Here is an 18,383-nt window from a genome sequence, read left to right as displayed (position 1 = left end):
ATCATAACCAAACAAAGAAATAGTATTGATTACCCGATAATACTTTTGTTCCAATGAATGGTAGAATTTGTCCTCCTGGAACTAGAACAATTCCAACACGGTGATGAGAACGGTGGTCAAGCAGTCACTTTACTCCTCCCCATAATAAATGGTGCTGTGGACGGATATGTTACCTAATGGAATTCTAATTAGCATATAGCAATTTGCGCGCAACTCTGTAGCCTAGCACATAGTTGGTGGCGATTGTGGTAAAGTTTATTTTGGAGCACGACTTGCTAATCACCTTCCAATCCCATTGGCAACATGCATGCAATTAATTGACGATATTGTAGACCACACAGTTTCAGGATTTACTTTCTCTCTCTCTTGTCCACCTCTGTAGGAAGGTACGTGTACTTAAGTTGGCTGGTGGATAGGTAAGCACATTCGCATCGAGTGCGTCAGCTATAAATCTTTAATTTGCTCGAGGGACACCTTCCTGGCAATAATCCACAGTCTTCTTGAGGTCGACCGAGTCTGGGAGGCTTGTGCGTACACCATAACATATTTATGTTCACCACGTAGCAAATAAGCGTATGTGGAATACGTTATTCCACCAGAGTTATTCTTTTCATTATGTTGGTCAGATCAGTTTGCGTCTAAAATGTGGAACAAAGACCGACGTAGTGCATACAATCTTCATTATTGCTCTCTACTACATATTCCACTTTTAACTACGCTCCAGAGATTTAATTAAGCCTTGCCTTAATAATATTAAGTTAATATTCTAGTACTTAGCATACCACAAGACAGCGCACATTTAATACCCACTCGCAGCTCGTACTGTATGTAATACTACATACGCAGGATTTATGCATAACCTGTTGGTAAATGGACAGGCAGACCATCGACACGCAAATTCAAGCATGTTATGAATCGACCACGGATTCCAATTCACTTAGGAAAGGATCCCAAGGGCAGATTAATAAATTGGTAAATTGTCATTTGCGTAAAGTGAAAACATTTCTGTGTCGGTGGGTTGTCATCCTAAGCCTAATCATTATTTGAATGTGCTTAAATCGTGTATTTCATGAAAAGCAATGTATCTATGTATAACGCAAAGCCACTAAATTTCCTCTCCGTATTTCCTTCTCTCCGCAGATTACTGAACATGAAGTTCGACCCCAGCGTGGGCTACATGCTGGCCACCACCTACATGGAGAAAGGGCAGCTGCTGGATGCAAAGTTACTGTTCGAAAAACTCTCCGAGGAATCCGATTCTTTCTACAAGGTCCATTATGTGAGTAACAATGGATGCCTTTCGTACGGCAACTTTATTTATTATTCCAATTCCAATCTCAAATTAATTTTCAGCCTCCCCTCATTCCACTTAATCTGTGGTTTGTAGCATGCATTCCTCACATTCTTACTCGACATAATGAGTATTTGATCCAAAAGGAGTGGCAAGGAATCCAATTTCACTTACTTAATAAATGCAAAGGAAAAGTAAAAGTTAGTTAAATTGGTGCAGCCGGTTGGAAATGTTTTATTGATATTCATCTGTCGAGCCATGCAGAGATTTATGTCCGCTCGGGACGGATAGCTTTTTTTTCTTCGATTCTTTATCACATCATTAATTGGTAACGTATTGACTGACTGGGATTATTGAATTTTATTATTGCAGACTCAACTCTTAATGAAAGTACGTCGCTGGTCGGACGCGGAATGGGCGATAAAAGGAATCGAGCGGAATGACCCTGACTCGGTGTGTTTATCGGGATTTCATGTTTCAGTAAGCAATTCACTTTCTTCCTCTTTACAACCAACGCTTTGGGTGAGGTCAAGTTTGCACAAAGTTGAAAAATGTAGTAATTTGTAAGGCTTATCCATTTCTGATTTTATTGTTGTTTATTTTCATCCATATTGGAGTATTGGGGTTTAACAACATTGCAGAGTGATAAGCGAAAGATGTCGATTGTAAGATTGCATAACTAGACACATAAAATGAGGCTAAATGATCTACTTCACTATATTTGAACGCTTAGCTAAGGAGTAATGTCCACTCTTACACAAGTGGACATGTAATCTCCGTCAGAAAACTTTTTTATGCGCAATGCTGTAACCGTTTCTAGAGGTCAATTCTCTCCTGAAATATGAAATGTACACAAAAATAATTGTTAATAGCCAATTATGGAATACGTTTATGCCACTAAAATAATGCCATTTGGAATTCATATCACTTGCATAAAAAGAATTAGCCATTTTTATTTTGAGAATCCAAGGAAAAAAGTGAAAAGTGAAAGTTTCCGAATTTCATTCGAAATGACCTCAAGTTTATCCAACATTTTATCACATTTACGTGCTTGGTGTAACGTTTTGCTCCTTCATTTTTCCAGGACCCGAACCATCCCATCTCGATCCTGCTCTTGGCCCAAATTTACGAAAACTTGAACAAGACGATGGAAGCGTACGACCTGCTGCACTGTGGCATAGATAACTTCTGTCCACAAGAGGCCAACTTATGTGCTCAGTTCTACAGCCAGTTGGGGAATCTCATGCACACCACCGGGGCCTTCCTCTCAGCTGCTAATGTAAGTTAATTCGCATTAAATACATTTTCATAAATTTTACACCAACTCCTCCTCCCTCCGCTCCTCGCCAAGCTTCCAAACACAAACGTATCGATATTGTGATCCACCAGGGTTCAGTTTTCCACTTTCTCCCCCCAAAATTAGAGCTCGCACTAGAACTACCTGTTTGGCTGACACAGAAAAACTCTAGGCGTCCACAAAGTCCTCCTGGAAACCCTGGTCTGGCAGGGCACCGAAGGATTGGAGCATGTCTAAATAGATCTAAGAGGGAAAGCACTTGTCTTAAAAACCCTGGAGAATTTTTTAACACAGTTGAGCTGAAGAGAAAGCGGACTTTGTGTGTTGAAAGAAATTTGCAAGTTTTTTTAACTCAAAGCCAAGCATGTAGGTTGGTTGGCTAGACGGTGGAGAGAGCCGAGGAGTGAAGGAGGATACACTAACTCCCGACTTGTTTGGTCCAAGTGAAAGGCATGTAGGAAGTAAAGTGTGTAATTCAAGAAGTTTACTCAGATAAGTTTTAATTAGTCTCAGCCAAAGACTGGCTGGCTGCCTGGATGACGACTACTCTGTGCTAGGAAAGAGCTCAATTAGAGACTTGTGTGCACATATTCATTATCATTCGGCTTAAGAATAAGTTTAGAAAAGACCACGGACATACATGCGTACGGCCCCACGCACACAATCCACGCACACAAATGTATGCCAAACAAATAGTCATGGGAGAGAAAGAAGTGTTACATAATATTGCTTGCCCCTTCGAGGAAGATGATTTAGGTGGCTGGTTGGTGAGTCTCTATCTGCATGCATATCTGGCTGTCTGCCTCGTCAGGAGTGTCCATGCTATAACAGTAACACAGACAGTGGTGATTCCCGTCAGTCTTCTTATCGTGAAGGGACGACTCATGCTGTTCTTACTAAATATGCACGAAACCATGGGACTATATAACTCCTCTTCCATAACAAATCAAGTTAAAGAACCAGCCAGTTTTCTCCTCATACTTCGGTATGCACAACTAACTAACTAACTAGGATACACGTTGGAATTTCTGAAACGGTTTGAACTCGGAATTATTTACCGTCTCAGTTTTATCCTTCCATCACAAGGACGACTTGACATTAGAAACAATTAAATTTCCATTAGGGTCCGAAAAAAGTCGATGATTTGTTGGAAATGTGTGCCAACGGGGAAAGTGGAATCAATTTGGAGCATATAGCCAACCAGCCCTCTATTTTATACACGTTGGTATTATTTCTCGCCCGAGAAAGAAAAAAAAGTTGCATGTATTTTACAATGTTGCTTCTTCTCTTTTGCAGTATTACGACATGGCAATCAAGTTCAACCCGGATTCAGTTCAAGCTCACACGAATATTGGGGCCATTTATCATCTCATGGTGAGTATTGCTTCCTCTCTCCTCTCATTTTTCTTCGCCTGGAATAACACTCAAGTCGTCACAAACCAGGGAAAAGCAAGAGAAACGTCTTTTTTTTATCAAAATTTGAAAAAGTCTCATCCCATTCTACTTGTTGTTAGTTGTTGTTAACAGGTTTGTACGAATACGTATGCATGCACGTGGTAGGCATATCTCTACGGAGACTCGTCATCCTCCTCGTTGTACCATCTGCAGAGGAGAAAGTTGTTGTTAAAAGCATGTTATAAAGTGAAGAGTCAATTCCACCATCCAACCAACTTGTAAATGATGATACGAGTTGAAGGAATAAGGCAGGCAGCCTAACAACATTTTTTCCTCTCGCACACACTTTTCAATATCAACAGGGAAGAAAGCTTTCTCCTAATGCGTTGCTGGGGCGGAGAGAGAGAGAGAGAGCTAACAGCGTAGATATTTTTGTGCTCATTGTTACCACGACTTTCAGAATTTGCACAAAAGAGGAAAAAAAGTTTAAACATTTTTTTTAGCACAAACTGAATTCCCAGTTCCAAACGTAATCTGGTGACTCACACTTTTTATTACGTTGTATGTTACTGCGACACATTGGATAAAAAAGGGAATTAGTTCCCATTTCACGCAATTAGATGTAAGGGTCCAGAGGAGCTCATTATTATTGTATTTGTGTTGCCTGCCCAACTCCATTCCTCTTGCTGCTCGACTTGATGAGGCGGAAGCAGTGGCAACAAACTAACTAAATCAACCATTCTGCTTACTATACGCATATGTGTGTATTTACTTTTCCACTGTTTGGTCGGGTTTCCCAAAACCCAAATCAAAAATCGGAACTAGAACCTTCCCCGTAACAAAAGGTTGTCGAATCGTGATGTGTGTTTGTATGCGTAAAAGCTCCGTCTGACATATGTGTGTGTGTGAAACTATTAAGTTCCAATTGAATAAATATTTACTTCAAGTAGGGCAGCCTCGTATGTAGACGTCGGGAGTAAATAAGTTGGTATCTGAGTGATGCATCTGTTCGTCCTCTGATATAATTAGGTCCAATTGTGCACGTATTGCATTGTGCAGGAGAACAACTTTGGCACATCTGCTCCTCCACAGAGAATACTGAATAATAAATTCCGTTTATGATTAGCACTGAGGAGTCAGAAGCTATTCAAATGAAAAATTTAGGTTTAATGGTTCTCCACGTTTTATTATTCACTTTACTACACACACATTTTTATCGTTGTTGGGAGAAAGAATTTGCAAAGAATATTCGACAGACAGACAGACAGAGAAGAGGTATTTGAATGGGTGGAAATATAGGAGCAGAGCAGCTCTCTTGTGGGACGGACTGGGCTTGTCGTATTATTTGCAAGTGAGCTGTGTGCAGCCCTTTTCTATTTATTCGTTCTTTCAACCATCATTCTCCTACATCATGTAAATATATTTGCCTGGAAGGAATTTTATGCTGAATACATGACTTTGTTATTTTTTGGAATAAAAAACCAAATTTTCTGCTCAAATGAGCCAGGGAGAGTGCAACATAGTTGTTTATTTGCTTAATAAAGTATTCGTAATTTTTATACGGAGCGAGATTTTAGCGACACGAGTAATCTTGGTCATGTAGTGATGCACCATGCATGAAATTGCCGACTCTCTTATTATTCTCATATGTAAGTCCTACCCAACCTCGTTTTCTCCCTCTCGCTGATAATGGTCTCTATATCTAATGATCTGTCGTGAAATTCACAGTCCTTGTCTTTCCCACACTTTCTCCATCCCAGCTCTGCATTCGTCTTTGTCTTTCTCAGAAGCCAGCGCCGAGAGAGAGACCAGAGTCGATTTGGAAAATGGTGATGCATAAATGTGTGTGCGTACGGAAATGGTAGTGAGTTTGGATCAACGTCAAAATTTGAATTCCTTCGTCTCCCAGCCCCACCTCCTCTTCCTTCTCCATCCATCCATCCATCCACCATTCTTGAGGACTGGATTCTATTTACAATAGCCGTGGTAATAATAATGTGTGTGTGTGTGTGTTTCTATGAAGTACAAAAGAGACGAGGGAAGTCATTAGCCTTTCGCCCTCAAGGAGGTCTCTCTCCTGACTCTCCCACTTCACAATTTGGCCGGAATTTAGAACACTAATGAGCTAGTACACACCCATTATTATTTAGCATTCGAGTGCGTGAGATCTCAATGTCAGGACTCAGGAGTATGATGAAGAATGTGTTGTTATTGCTCATGAATGAGTTGAGGAGGAGGAGGGGAGAAAGGGTTGAGTTGACTTTTCGGAGGTGGCGAACTACGCCCGAGGTGCATATGGATGTACGTACGTAGATCACCTTATTATTTGCAGAGCTATCTTTGAGTTTGTTGTTTGTACATATTTGCCGACTGATACCCATGGCATCTGTTTTCTATGTTTAAATATGGGCAGGTGTGCACAGGGCATTTTCTTGAATCAGAGAGTGAGTCAATAAGTTGGACGACGCTGTTGGTGATGTGGCGTCAAGATGTGAAACGTTTCCAGCGAAGGGAGCAGATATCTTGGTAATAATAACTCGCTACCACGACCAACCAGCTACTCATATTTATTGCAAAGATAAAATATTTGGATAATTCTAAACAAAGGAAAGTTTAGTCTGGAAGAAGAACAAGGGATTTGAGAGCAGAGTTTATCAAAAGTTCATTCAGCCGGAAGAGGTGATAGCTACTACGAACGCAGTGGCAAAGAGAAAATCAAGCAAAGTGTGTATGATGCTCCTGTTCAGCAACACAAAGTTCAAACACAGCCCCACCAAAGGGAAAGTTAACTTGGGAAGAGTTCATAAAATATTATTATTTCCCACAGTAACACCCAGTTTCGTCAGCATATTTCCCACAACCAAAACCTAACAACATCCGCCACACTAAAATGCAAACTAACTATCATCACTTTGCATCCTCCTTCTCCTTTGAGTGAGCAATAATGCCGTCCAAGCTGCACATTGCGAGTGAATTCATCTGGTTGAGTGGGATAAGGGACGCAGAAATGTCATCAGGTCCGAACAAACTTGGTGAGATTTCTCCGCCGAACTCGAATCAGGTGTCAAAAAATGTCTGATTTATTTAAACGCGTGTTAATAGCGAGTCACATATTTATACTCGCATTTCATGGTAAGAAGTTACTCCAAGGGTATAGTGTGCGCATCCTATAAGATAATTGTACAGCAAGACGAGAATACTTCACATTATGCGCTCATTTGAAATCTGGATGACGGCAGAAGAACAACTGGGCTCATCTATTGATTGGAAAGTAGTTCGCGTCGGCTGGTCGTCGGACAATAGTTGTCAGATACAAACCTTAATGAACTTTCTCCCTCAGCCAGTCAATCTCCTGTGTGTGCTCGCCTCCTCTCCGTCTCTCGTCTGAGCTGATCCTGAGTCTACTTGTCGATTGACTCTGCTCAAGAGACTCGTCCTTCTACACACAAACTGACAGTGAGAGCAACACAAACCAAACTTGGTTGCATGTAATAATAAGTGTTTGATAGAGAGCAGATTGGAATTGGATGGATGGGTGATTAACATTTTCCCCAAATTTCTACTTACTCTCATCATCATCATGATGATGAGGATGGAGGTCTGTTCCTGAAATCAAATTGGTTTCCAGTTTAACTGTCTGCGACTCAATTCCCACTTTTGTTTTCAGACTAAAACTGTCAACGAACAGGAGATTTACCTTAGCATGATCTCAATCAACTATTGTCGTATCGCAGATGGGATTGGATATTATAGTTCACTGGGTTAACGACTACTACCACTTTGGGCATACTCTCCTCCTCCTCCTCCCAGTATAAATATGCAAATGTAGTAGTGTGCATATATATAGGACCGGGATCACATAATGTATGTAGATGGGAGATACGATAGTAATGGGTATACGTACATACATACGTCAGTAAAACTGGGAGAAAACACGAATCTTATTATACGTAGTGAAAACAGGGCTAAGTAATGTGTCGCTGTTGTTCAGTAATTGTAATTGCAGTAATAACAGAGAGAGGTAGACTACATACATAGGAACTAATATGTCTGGTATGCAAAACTGGGTGAAAATCTCAGCAGTCCTCCTCTTCCGTTTGTTAGGCAGCCTACATTTCGGCGAGGAGGTAATGAATGAAAGGATAATTAATGCGATTAGGATTTTCGGTACAAATGCCACACACACACACATGTACATATTCGCACACGCAAGGGCATTCCTCGCTGCACGACGGGGTGAAACTTATGTTCTGTATACGTACGTACGTATGTATGTATGGGTACTAATCTGTTTAAAAGGGATAATTGGCTGGTTCTTGGTATACGTATTGCCCGCATTCATGTGAACATTCCGTTCCCTATCCAATCCACCTACATCCATTAGCTTATCTCCAAGCCCATAATTATTATCAAGTTATTTACTTAAAAATTAAGGATTGTATCAAACATGGGTCAATTTGTGCTAGATTTAGGGTTAAAAAATACACATTACAAAATTTTGCATATTTTGAGTTGTTTATTACTATTTTGATGTTTATAATAACTTCACATTAAGTATGACAGTTAGTTAACAAGCAGAAAGCGAGGCGATTCATTTTCACGGCACGGGTCTTAGGAATTGGGACTCTTACATGGGTGTATAAATAAGTGAATTGAATATTATATGCCAATTGGACAGCAAAGGGGGGAGTCTGCAATTAGTTACCCGTTGACAACACGCTTCCGGCTCCTTACAGGCCAACAATTTAACTTTTATGTCACTCCGAGTTTCCCAACCCCTCGTTCATGTCAGAAAGGTTGTAGCGAGCGGTGAGTAGTAATAATATCAGTGCCTGGGAGTAGAAAGGCAGCAGGTACATAAGTAGAATTGGACGGACAGCTCCACACAGGAGAGAGAGAAATTATGTCAGGCTGTGCTGTCCGTCAAATTGAAAAATTCTTGTACATATCGTGAATTATGAGGAGACAGTGACCCAGGGGAATAATAATAACGAAGTTAAGCTTTGCTCTGACTTCAACTTGGTTACACTTCTTGCTTGATGAAGGCAATAATTGAAGTGACTAACTCTCCCTCTCCCACTGCTGCACATACCTCTGAGCGGTTCCTACTCCTCGGTTGGTTCGTCGGTTGGTGTGTACGTACTTCGTGCAAAGGAAGAATTAAAGTCCATGTCATGCCATGTCAGCATGTTTCAACAGTTTCCAATTCTCATTGCTATTAATATTTTATTTAAGATGGACATATGGTTACCGATTGCCCTTACACACTACACACTTTGTCCTAACAAACTCTGCTCATATTCACTTGAACAACTTTCTCCATTTAAATTGGCTTCATTCCTTTCGCACATACATTCCCCCTCGCTCCTTCCTTATGGAGATCCTACACTGGCAACGTTTACCCACACGCAGCGAGTAAAGCTGTCCTTCAAACTGGAGAAAGTCCCCTTTCCACTGCGTACGTACGTCCGTATGAAAGAAGCGAGTAATAATATGGAAGAAACGACGACGACGACGACGACGACTGTGCTTTTATTTCTTTGTGTGGAGGAATGACGAAAGTTGGTATGGACAGCGAGAGCACGGCAAGGGTGAGGTGACGAGGTGCATAAGCAAGCAAATTGGTAACTGTCTTAGACTTAAAATCTAATAATGTCGTAACAAGAGAAAAGTTGTTGAGTTACAAAGTCCAATAAATTTGCATACAACCGTCGTCCGCACCACCCGTCACTCTTTCTATGGTTCCTTTTCGACGACTTATTCCATTTCCGAATTAATTTGTTGCCAAAGAATTCTTCCCAATGCAGTGCACTGAGTCGGACCAAATTTCAAATCAGTCATCTTCTTCCTGTAGCGACTAACGTCGTTTGTTGCAAATCCCGATGTGAGCGAGTTTAGCAGTCACTGGTTTCCACACGAGGAGCAAATGGCTTTATTTGTCCCCTTTCTTATCCCACCACGTGTTGGGGAGTGTTAATATTTTCAGCTTTGGTGGATGGTTGGGGGGACGAGGGAAGAAAGAATTTGTGGGTCACACAGGTACCATCGTCGTCATCATCATCATCATCTGCTCCGGTGTATTTCCTCACGGGGAAGGAAGGCCCAGCGTGAATAGAAATGAAATAAAATAAGGGTGAAAGCGAGGAAGGAAGTAAATGGAGCTCGGCATGAGATCGGATCGGTCGGGGTGATAAGTCGGCGGAAATTGAGTTGACATGACGGGGCTGAGAAGTTGTGTCTCATTCAATTTAATGATACCATTATCACAATTCTCAAGACATAAATCTCACACAGGCTCGCATGCCATGGCACCACCGCCGCCTCACCTTTCCCTGCAAGGATTTTACTGACTGATGGATACAGCTCGGTGACGGTTGTTTGAAGGGGAAAGAAAATACGTTTTTTACAGCTTTTGCAACATTGCAATGTCAAATGCCTTATTTGAGAGCCTTGTTTGGGGGACACGCCACGAAACAGGTCGGATAGTGCTGATTCTCACAATATGAAGATCTCGCTTCAATAATTTGTGTGCTTCGGTGGACATAATGCATGTCAGGTCTAGTCAGGTTTTCTGTCACACGAAGCAGTTCTAAATTTCCCCGTGCAGTTCAGTCTTTAAAATCGGGTTGGCGTTATTATTGTCCTAACAGAACTCTGATTATTGGAAGTTATGGATGCGTACCTACCTAATAATCTGATGATGTAGAATGAATATATTTTTTAATATTTATGGACGATATGATAGGAGCAGCAGTGTCTTACGGGGTTTCATAAATAAAGTCGTATAAGGCACGGTCTCATATTTATGACGATGTGTAATAAAATAGACTAATGTTGATGTTACTGCGATATCGAGAGTGAGAGGGATCGTATCGTTTTTTGCATGTTGTAATGGCCGCAGCCAGTGTTATGATTTGGAGAAAGTTGAGGACAATGATCTATGTGGTGGCGTGTTTCGTGGCGATTTAAACGTATGGAGAAACCCTAACAGTTTGATACCCCAGCAAAAGCTGAGATGAGATTGAGGCTGTGCGGAGACGGGGCCTGGAGACGGCGTTGAAAATAGACCCCCTGCTCCGAACAAATGATTACTTTCGCCAACCAGATGCGTAGACGACCTACAAAATTGCATACACATTGTGTCCTCGTCCATGTACATACATTCATTCAACCTCTAATACACCTCGCTCACACTCTCCCAAGTTTGACCACACATCATGATTTAAACTTTAGCCACCAACCAAACCAACAAACTGCACACTAAACTAAATCGTGTTCTCTCCATACGCTGATCGACACTTTATTTTTGTTTGTGGTCCAACGTATGTATAGACCAACAACCTGTCAAACCAATACCTTTTTCTTCCTGATCCCCACAGCATTTGCATCCACGGAGATGTTTCAATTATTGGCTATTGATCCAGCATCCAGACCAAAACGCGAGAAAGGGAGATTTGAGGGATATTTTGTAACAAAAAAAAACTTTGTTGAATTGCATATTCCTTTTACCAACAGACTTTTCTCTGAGGAGAAAGATTGAAAAGCGTGTGGACGTAAATATGTAGGGGTACGAATTCAGAGGAGGATTTTGAAATGAAACCTTATCTCTCTAAATCCACCCAAGATTCGGGGTCGGACCTTTGTTGTAATAATGTTACGTTTATGTGCAATCATAAATACTCATAATGCCAAGATGAAAGTGAACTGTGTCTCGGGTAACGACGTTACTTCGCATTACGATTACCTGCTGCTGCCCAGAAAAACACGAGCTTCCCACTACTCATCCACTCACCTTCTTTAAACCTGCTCATAATGTTTCCCAATAAAAATAAGCAGAGGTCGAACGAGGAGGAATTCCTGCATATACGCACATAAATATATTAGAAAGAAATTCACAAGTATTGTTGTTGATGCTGTGGCCGCGGCGGCGAGGAGGATTTCTCCGCCGTTAAGAAAGTTCAAAGGCAGGTGGTGGTCGTGGTTTTGCATCAACTTTCCAATTTGTTTTCGTCTTCCTCCTGCGAGAGGAGAAAGGGTCGTAAAGCAAACCCTGTAGCGGAGCAGGGTTGAGTGGAATGCATGTGTGTTATGACGGCAATCTTAATATTTCTACTTAAAAATGACTGCCTTGTGAAAAAAGCAGGAAATGAAACATTGGCTGACTACGTAATTCACAATATTTTAAAAAGTAATTGTTATACATAAAGTGAACGAGTTATGTACTGTGCGGGTGGAGCTTAAACCTACGGCCTCCTGAAGTACCTTGTGCTGAGACTAGGGTTTCTCGTGAGTTTAGCTCCATTCGCACAGCACATAACTAACTCACTTCAAGTATAGTTAGGATGACAGTTTATCGAAGAACGTAATTGATACATTGTGAAAAGGTGGGAAAATATTGTAATAAATGGCATGCTGTGAAAGCACGTACGTACGAATCCATCTGCATGCTATGATTGTACGTACCTATGTAAGTAGGAAAAATATGTGTTTTGAAATTGGTTACAAACCAAAACCTTTGGAAATTGGGAAACACGTTTTTGCACAAATTCACCATTTAGTAGATAGATGTGGAATCCGACATTTCTTTGATTTGATTTTATTTCATGGTTTTGACTTTGACACGAAAGTGTGAAACATGAGAAAGGTGCCCATCAACCACTAACCACAACTTGCTCTCTCGCTCCTTCCTTCTTCCCTCCTGTGAGACAGATATGTAGCTAAATATACGGCCACCACGCTCTTCCGAAAAGTAGTAGCTGTCAGGAGAGTGAAAGGGCAAAGATGATGGCAGCAGCAGCAGCTAGTCTTGTAAGGTCAAAAAGAGTAGAAGAGTGAAAGATCAAAGTTGAGACTTGCATGTGAGAGATCATCTCTCTTCCGCACTCGCCTACTTTGAGCTTCCTCCAACACCAAGAAACATCCGATTGGGATCAGATCGCTTGATCAGGCAACCAACTCCATCACCACATCACCACCAAAACAAGTACAACCAACCAGAGTGATGTGTGTGGTGGAACGTGAATCAGGCAGCAGGTAAACTTGTTGTTGGTTTCCTTTGACCTCACTGTTTCTCTCCACTTTCCCATCAAAGATCACAAGAGAAAATGAACACGGGGAGAAAGTGCTCTGGCCCACCGACATACAGAGTACAGGGAATTGAAAATCAGTGATGGTGGAAAATGCCATGCGACAGACATCTTGGGTTGTCAACCACTCGAAATGGAAGAAGTACGACGAAATCCGACTTTTTTCCATGTAGGTGAAGAAAGAATGTAGGCTTGTGGGTCTTTAGTGGTGGATGCAGTAGAGGGTATCTGGAGGACGAGGAGTTATTACGCGAGAGGTGATATCTTCCTATTTCAGTGCTTATCTAGAACTGATCACCCCATGTTGTTGAATTGCGACTAAATAAACGAGAATAGAAATTATATACGTTCGTTTGTTGGTTAACTGATTGATTTAATTACAGAAAAGTAATAATTATGAAGAATAAGCAGTTGAAGAAATGGGTTCAGTGTGACCTAATTTAATTGAAATTATGCGATATACAGACAAAAGTTAGGGTATATAGACTGCCATGTACACATATATGCATCTGTATTGTGAATGAGTATGTACATATATTGTGGTCGGACTTTGTAATCATAACCATAATATGACGCCGAATCTGCACATTGTGGTTTCCCCCCTGCCTGAAATTTTGGCTTATTTGTCACAATCTGCAGATGATAGTTAAGGGTGGAATGAATCTGAGCTTTATGATCCCGATTGCCCCAATTATGTTTCCCCATCCCCTTCATCGTCTCTCGGGGTGCAATAAAGTGAAAGGGTTTAAATTTTAATTACACGTTCAGTTATTGACTGAGGCTCCAAACTGCATGCCAACTATGTAGATAAAATATGAACGTATAAATGCATAGGTTTGTACTCTTTAATTTTAAAACTTGGAATACATTCAGTCGTAAGAGACAGTTTTGTAGCGTTTTCATCATTACAAAATTTAGCGCTGGTGTTCCCACAATAAAACCGAATAAACTTGAATGGGCAATTTGGCCAAATACAAATAGAACGGAGATGAAATTCGTTTCATGACGTGTGTTCAGATACCGTGTGTACAATATTGTTGTTAAATGCACAGTTTGATGAACAATTACACTTTCATACTCCATCCACTTTCCCCATCAGTAGTTGTACAAGAAAGGAGACAAAGGTTGATGGGAAAGTCATTTGATGCAATAAACTGGAAGATACGAATTGCATACGGTATCTGCGGACGGGGTCTTAATGAGTGTGTACATCCACTCAATGTGCATGTATTTCCTTGTCAATCACAATTCAGTAATGACGCACTCCTTCGTTGTCAGTATTACACAAGCCGGGTAGAAGATACGTATTATGCAAATTGTGCATATTGGACGTAGTTGTAAATAATAATAAACAGTAAAGGGCTCATGTTCTACTTTCCACGAGAGGATAATCCGAGAATGGTGTATTGTACTGTGGTATATCTATGTATGAGTAGCCTTGATGTGACGGCTGATTGACAAGGGCTTCCAGAATATTATGCAAGTCGCAACTACCACTTAGATATTCTGGTGATGACACTAATGACGATTTCTTTGCAATTTAACAGAGCAACTACGAGCAGGCCGAGTCCCATTACCTGGCTGCGCTGACAATCGAACCCAAGAATGAAGTCGTGTTGGGCAACATCAAAAAGTTGAAGAGGGCTCAAACCTCGGTAACTTCCACCATCTCTGCCACCGTGATTCCCACCACCCACACTCACCACAACAGCAATCGTCCCCACCAACAACATCTGGCCCAACATCCCCACACCCACTTTGGCCGACCACTCCATCATCACCACAGTCCTCATAAATTCCACTTTTCCTGGCGGTAGGCTGACGATAAGATGAACTCGTGATGAAGTGCCATATAGCCCACATACGTACGTACGTTCACACAATCAACTAAGCCAAGCGCCCAATTAAACTTGCAATGAGAGGGGAAACGTTTTGGCTTCCGTTATGTATGTCCAAATCAGCATCGCACTTTCTCCCGAGAAGATAAGTCACTCACTTACCAAGTCTTCTTCCTCCCCCAATTCGTCCCATAGCAGAAGCAGCCACGACTTTGACGACGACGAGGATGAGAGTGCGGAGCGAGTGAATGAAGAATGAGCTCCTCCGCAACGTCTATCCAATGGCACAACATTAATTTTATCGGGAAAGAGGCTTCAATATCATTCATTTATTCTGCGGCTTGGTCGTGGTGAATGTAAATTGATTAAGTGTAGAGAAATCTGTGGAGAAATTCATATCGGAGCATTTGTCTTACGAACTAATTAATAACGAAGTGAGAGAAGGAAGGATGAGAGAGGAGCGTCTACCACAGAGACCATCGCTCATTTATCCAGCCAACCATCAACGAATCATCATCTTTCTTGTATTTTTATCCTGAAAACAAATGAAATATTTAACAGAGTTCTTCTCACCACTAAAACGCAGTGGAGCAGTGAAACGAATTAATGCTTCTTTCTACAAGAAGCATGCAGTTCACAGAGGATTTATTAGCAATGTTCTAATATTACAGTAAAAACTATGCGAAAGTATTAACACATTATATAATATCTATCTCATCATTCAACAAGTTTATATAAGTAGCCCTAGGTTTTCGACATGCTTTTCCTCTCAGAATTGCATCATGACGACCAAAACTTAAAACGATAGAGTAATTAATTAATCCAAAATGGAGAAGAATTTGTTGCGAAAGTATTACAAATATTTCATACTCTTCCAACTCATTGTTAATTTGATTTCATCCGCGAGAACCAACTTGCCCAGAAAGTTGTTGAGTTTGACCACTTTTCATATTTTGTGACGTATCTACGTAAGAGTAGTTTGGAGAGGGAAGATAGAGTTCTGCGTGGCTATGTATCTATCCTCCATCCGCGGATATAGTGTTGATCAATTGATTGACTCTTTGTTCCAAACCACACGTCCAACCAACATGATTCACTGGTTTTGTGTATCTTTGCTGTTAACTGCAGCTAAATTCGAAGAAAAGTTTGGTTTGTTTCAGTTGGAAATTTACTGGCACGACGACGAGGAGCAAAAGTAAGTGTGGTGATCCGCAAAATTAGGTCAGAACTTTCTATCCAATATATTTCGGAATTATTTCTATCGCTCGTTCGTTGGGGGAAACTTTCCTTTCCAACTGTACAGTTGCAGGTGGCTTCATTACATGGCGTCGAGTTGTTCCAACGCTAACGAGTTTAATGAACTCAAAGCAAATCAGTTATTAGACCATCACATTGCGTAGGTTGTGTTTCGTGTAATTCATTGTCGTGCACTCGCTTTTTTCTGTGTGGACTTATGTATTAGTACGTGCGTATAAAGTTAAGAATAGATTGCATAAATATTTGTGTTAGGTTAGGCAGTTGTTACTTCTGAATTGAAAATCTATCTGTTTTTCCATACAAAATATAAAATGCATATAAAAAACAATAAGTGTAAGTCAACACATTGTGATGAGAGTATATTTTAGAAATATTCAGCTAGCATGAAGTATGTATGTACTAGTCGTAGCTAAATATTTAGTTTTAGCAAGTTTAGGAAAGTTATCGTTGTCACGAGTAATTAGTTTTTGCAAGAGTTTGGTTGTGAAACTGTGGATATTTTAAACTCGATCCTCTCTCCGTGTACCTTTTATTATTACGTGTCCAGCTTACCTCTGGGAATGATAAGTAATAATAAAAAAAAACTGTGAATAAAACCCTGTATCTAAGATGTGGAAGAAGGAAATATTACTAATAGACAGCCAAATTTTCTGTGTCGTAATTATTTAGCTGAGGTATTTAGCCATAAGAGAAAACTAGATGAACTAATTATTGTGCAATCTACTAATATGTAAATGTATAGTTTATGTATAATATAATGATGATAAGAATCATACCTAGACTAGATAACACCTAGTGATAGATCTTCTGCCAAACTATTGTGTTGGAAAAAGAGAAGAAAACGTGTTATTTTCTGCTACATGTCAAAAAATTCTAAAAAAGTACAATATATGCTTAAAAATATCCACGTATGTACCCGTGTCAGCTTATCTGTCTGCCACACACAAGAAAGGAACCAAAAAATCAAACAAAGATCCAAATAAGTATTGAAGAGAAAATTCTTTTCCTACAAAAATAACCCAGCTATATTTGTATCTCGGATATTAAAAAAAAATCAAAACGTGAAACTATATTTGACCTGGAACAAAACATTTTTATCCCTTTTACCGGATTCACTTTTATGCTAATTACGTACTGCATGTAGTTAAATGTTTAATGTTTAATCAAGAAATCATGTTTAGTTAAGATTCACTGAGTGACAACATTTGGGTTAACGTGCGTCGTTGTGAAACATATTACACATATTATATTATTATCTAATTAATTGATTGTGTATATTCTGCGTAGAGAATATTAACAACTTACTTGTGTAGACTTGTTAGTTTTACGAGTGGTAATTTTTGTGAATAAAACCGAGCTTCAAACAGTTCTAGCAAAGAGATGAGAGGAGGAATGAATGGTTTAATGGATGCTTTGGGGGTAATCATTCATTCGCCCTTGGTTTTCTCCTCATTATTTTCTCATTTGCCATCTCTTAATTACACCTGGACATAATTTCACCTCAGAATCAACTTTCTCCTCCAAAATTTAGGGAGGAGGAGGACTGGTCTGAGAATTTCTAATATGCACATTAATAATTTGTATCATTCATTTCCATTTTATTCGCTTTTCTGGAGAATGAGAAGCCAACGAAGCACGAAGTGGAAAATAACAAGAGAGAGTTTGGGAGCGGAAATTGATGAGGATGATGATGACTAATAATGAGAGGAGCTCTCTCTCTCTCTCTCTCCAGCTCCTTACATATCTCTCCAGCTCCTTACATGCATTGCTGGCTGCCTGGTTGTTGGAGGTGATGAGAGAATGAAATGGCACATCCGTCCGTCTCGAGCAACCAGGAGACGACTAAGGTGGACGGGCGTCGGTAATAATCAAGTATGGCAAACACTTTCTCCACTTCATTACGACGACGACGAGGACGACGACGAGGACGACGACGGTATGAGCACTCACTTAAGCCAACTCACACCCCTTCACGAAATGCCGAGGAGGAGGTAAGTTATTTATTATAATAGATGCTGCATGGATGGAAGTCGTCCTCCAGCATCATGCATAAGACTCGGGGTTAACTTTGCGAGTGGGAGCAGGCAAACGGAGAAATTTGCAGAAACGAGTGGAAATGTGTTTCTGACAGATAGGAATAATTAATGACCTCGTAATAAGAATCCTGGAGGTAGGTTCGACTTGTCCATGGAATATCAAACAAGAACATGCATAACCCT

General features: G+C 40.5%; 1 protein-coding gene across 1 annotated transcript in view; it reads left to right on the top strand.

Moving 5' to 3' along the window:
- Window positions 1-17,533, top strand: part of LOC110843565 (protein O-mannosyl-transferase TMTC1) — an 87,510-nt gene extending 69,977 nt beyond the window's left edge. Inside the window, exons 16-20 of the mRNA XM_022089532.2 lie at window positions 1,141-1,279; window positions 1,664-1,771; window positions 2,376-2,570; window positions 3,885-3,962; window positions 14,617-17,533. Coding sequence (XP_021945224.2) covers window positions 1,141-1,279; window positions 1,664-1,771; window positions 2,376-2,570; window positions 3,885-3,962; window positions 14,617-14,886 — 790 coding nt within the window. The 3' untranslated portion in view covers window positions 14,887-17,533. The remainder of the gene's footprint in view (window positions 1-1,140; window positions 1,280-1,663; window positions 1,772-2,375; window positions 2,571-3,884; window positions 3,963-14,616) is intronic.
- Window positions 17,534-18,383: the final 850 nt, after the last annotated feature.

The sequence above is a fragment of the Folsomia candida genome, unplaced genomic scaffold (assembly GCF_002217175.1).
Source record: "Folsomia candida strain VU population unplaced genomic scaffold, ASM221717v1 Fcan01_Sc002, whole genome shotgun sequence".
NCBI lineage: Eukaryota > Metazoa > Arthropoda > Collembola > Entomobryomorpha > Isotomidae > Folsomia > Folsomia candida.
The sequence above is the reverse complement of the archived record's forward strand: the minus strand, read 5'-3'. Positions and strand labels throughout refer to the sequence as shown.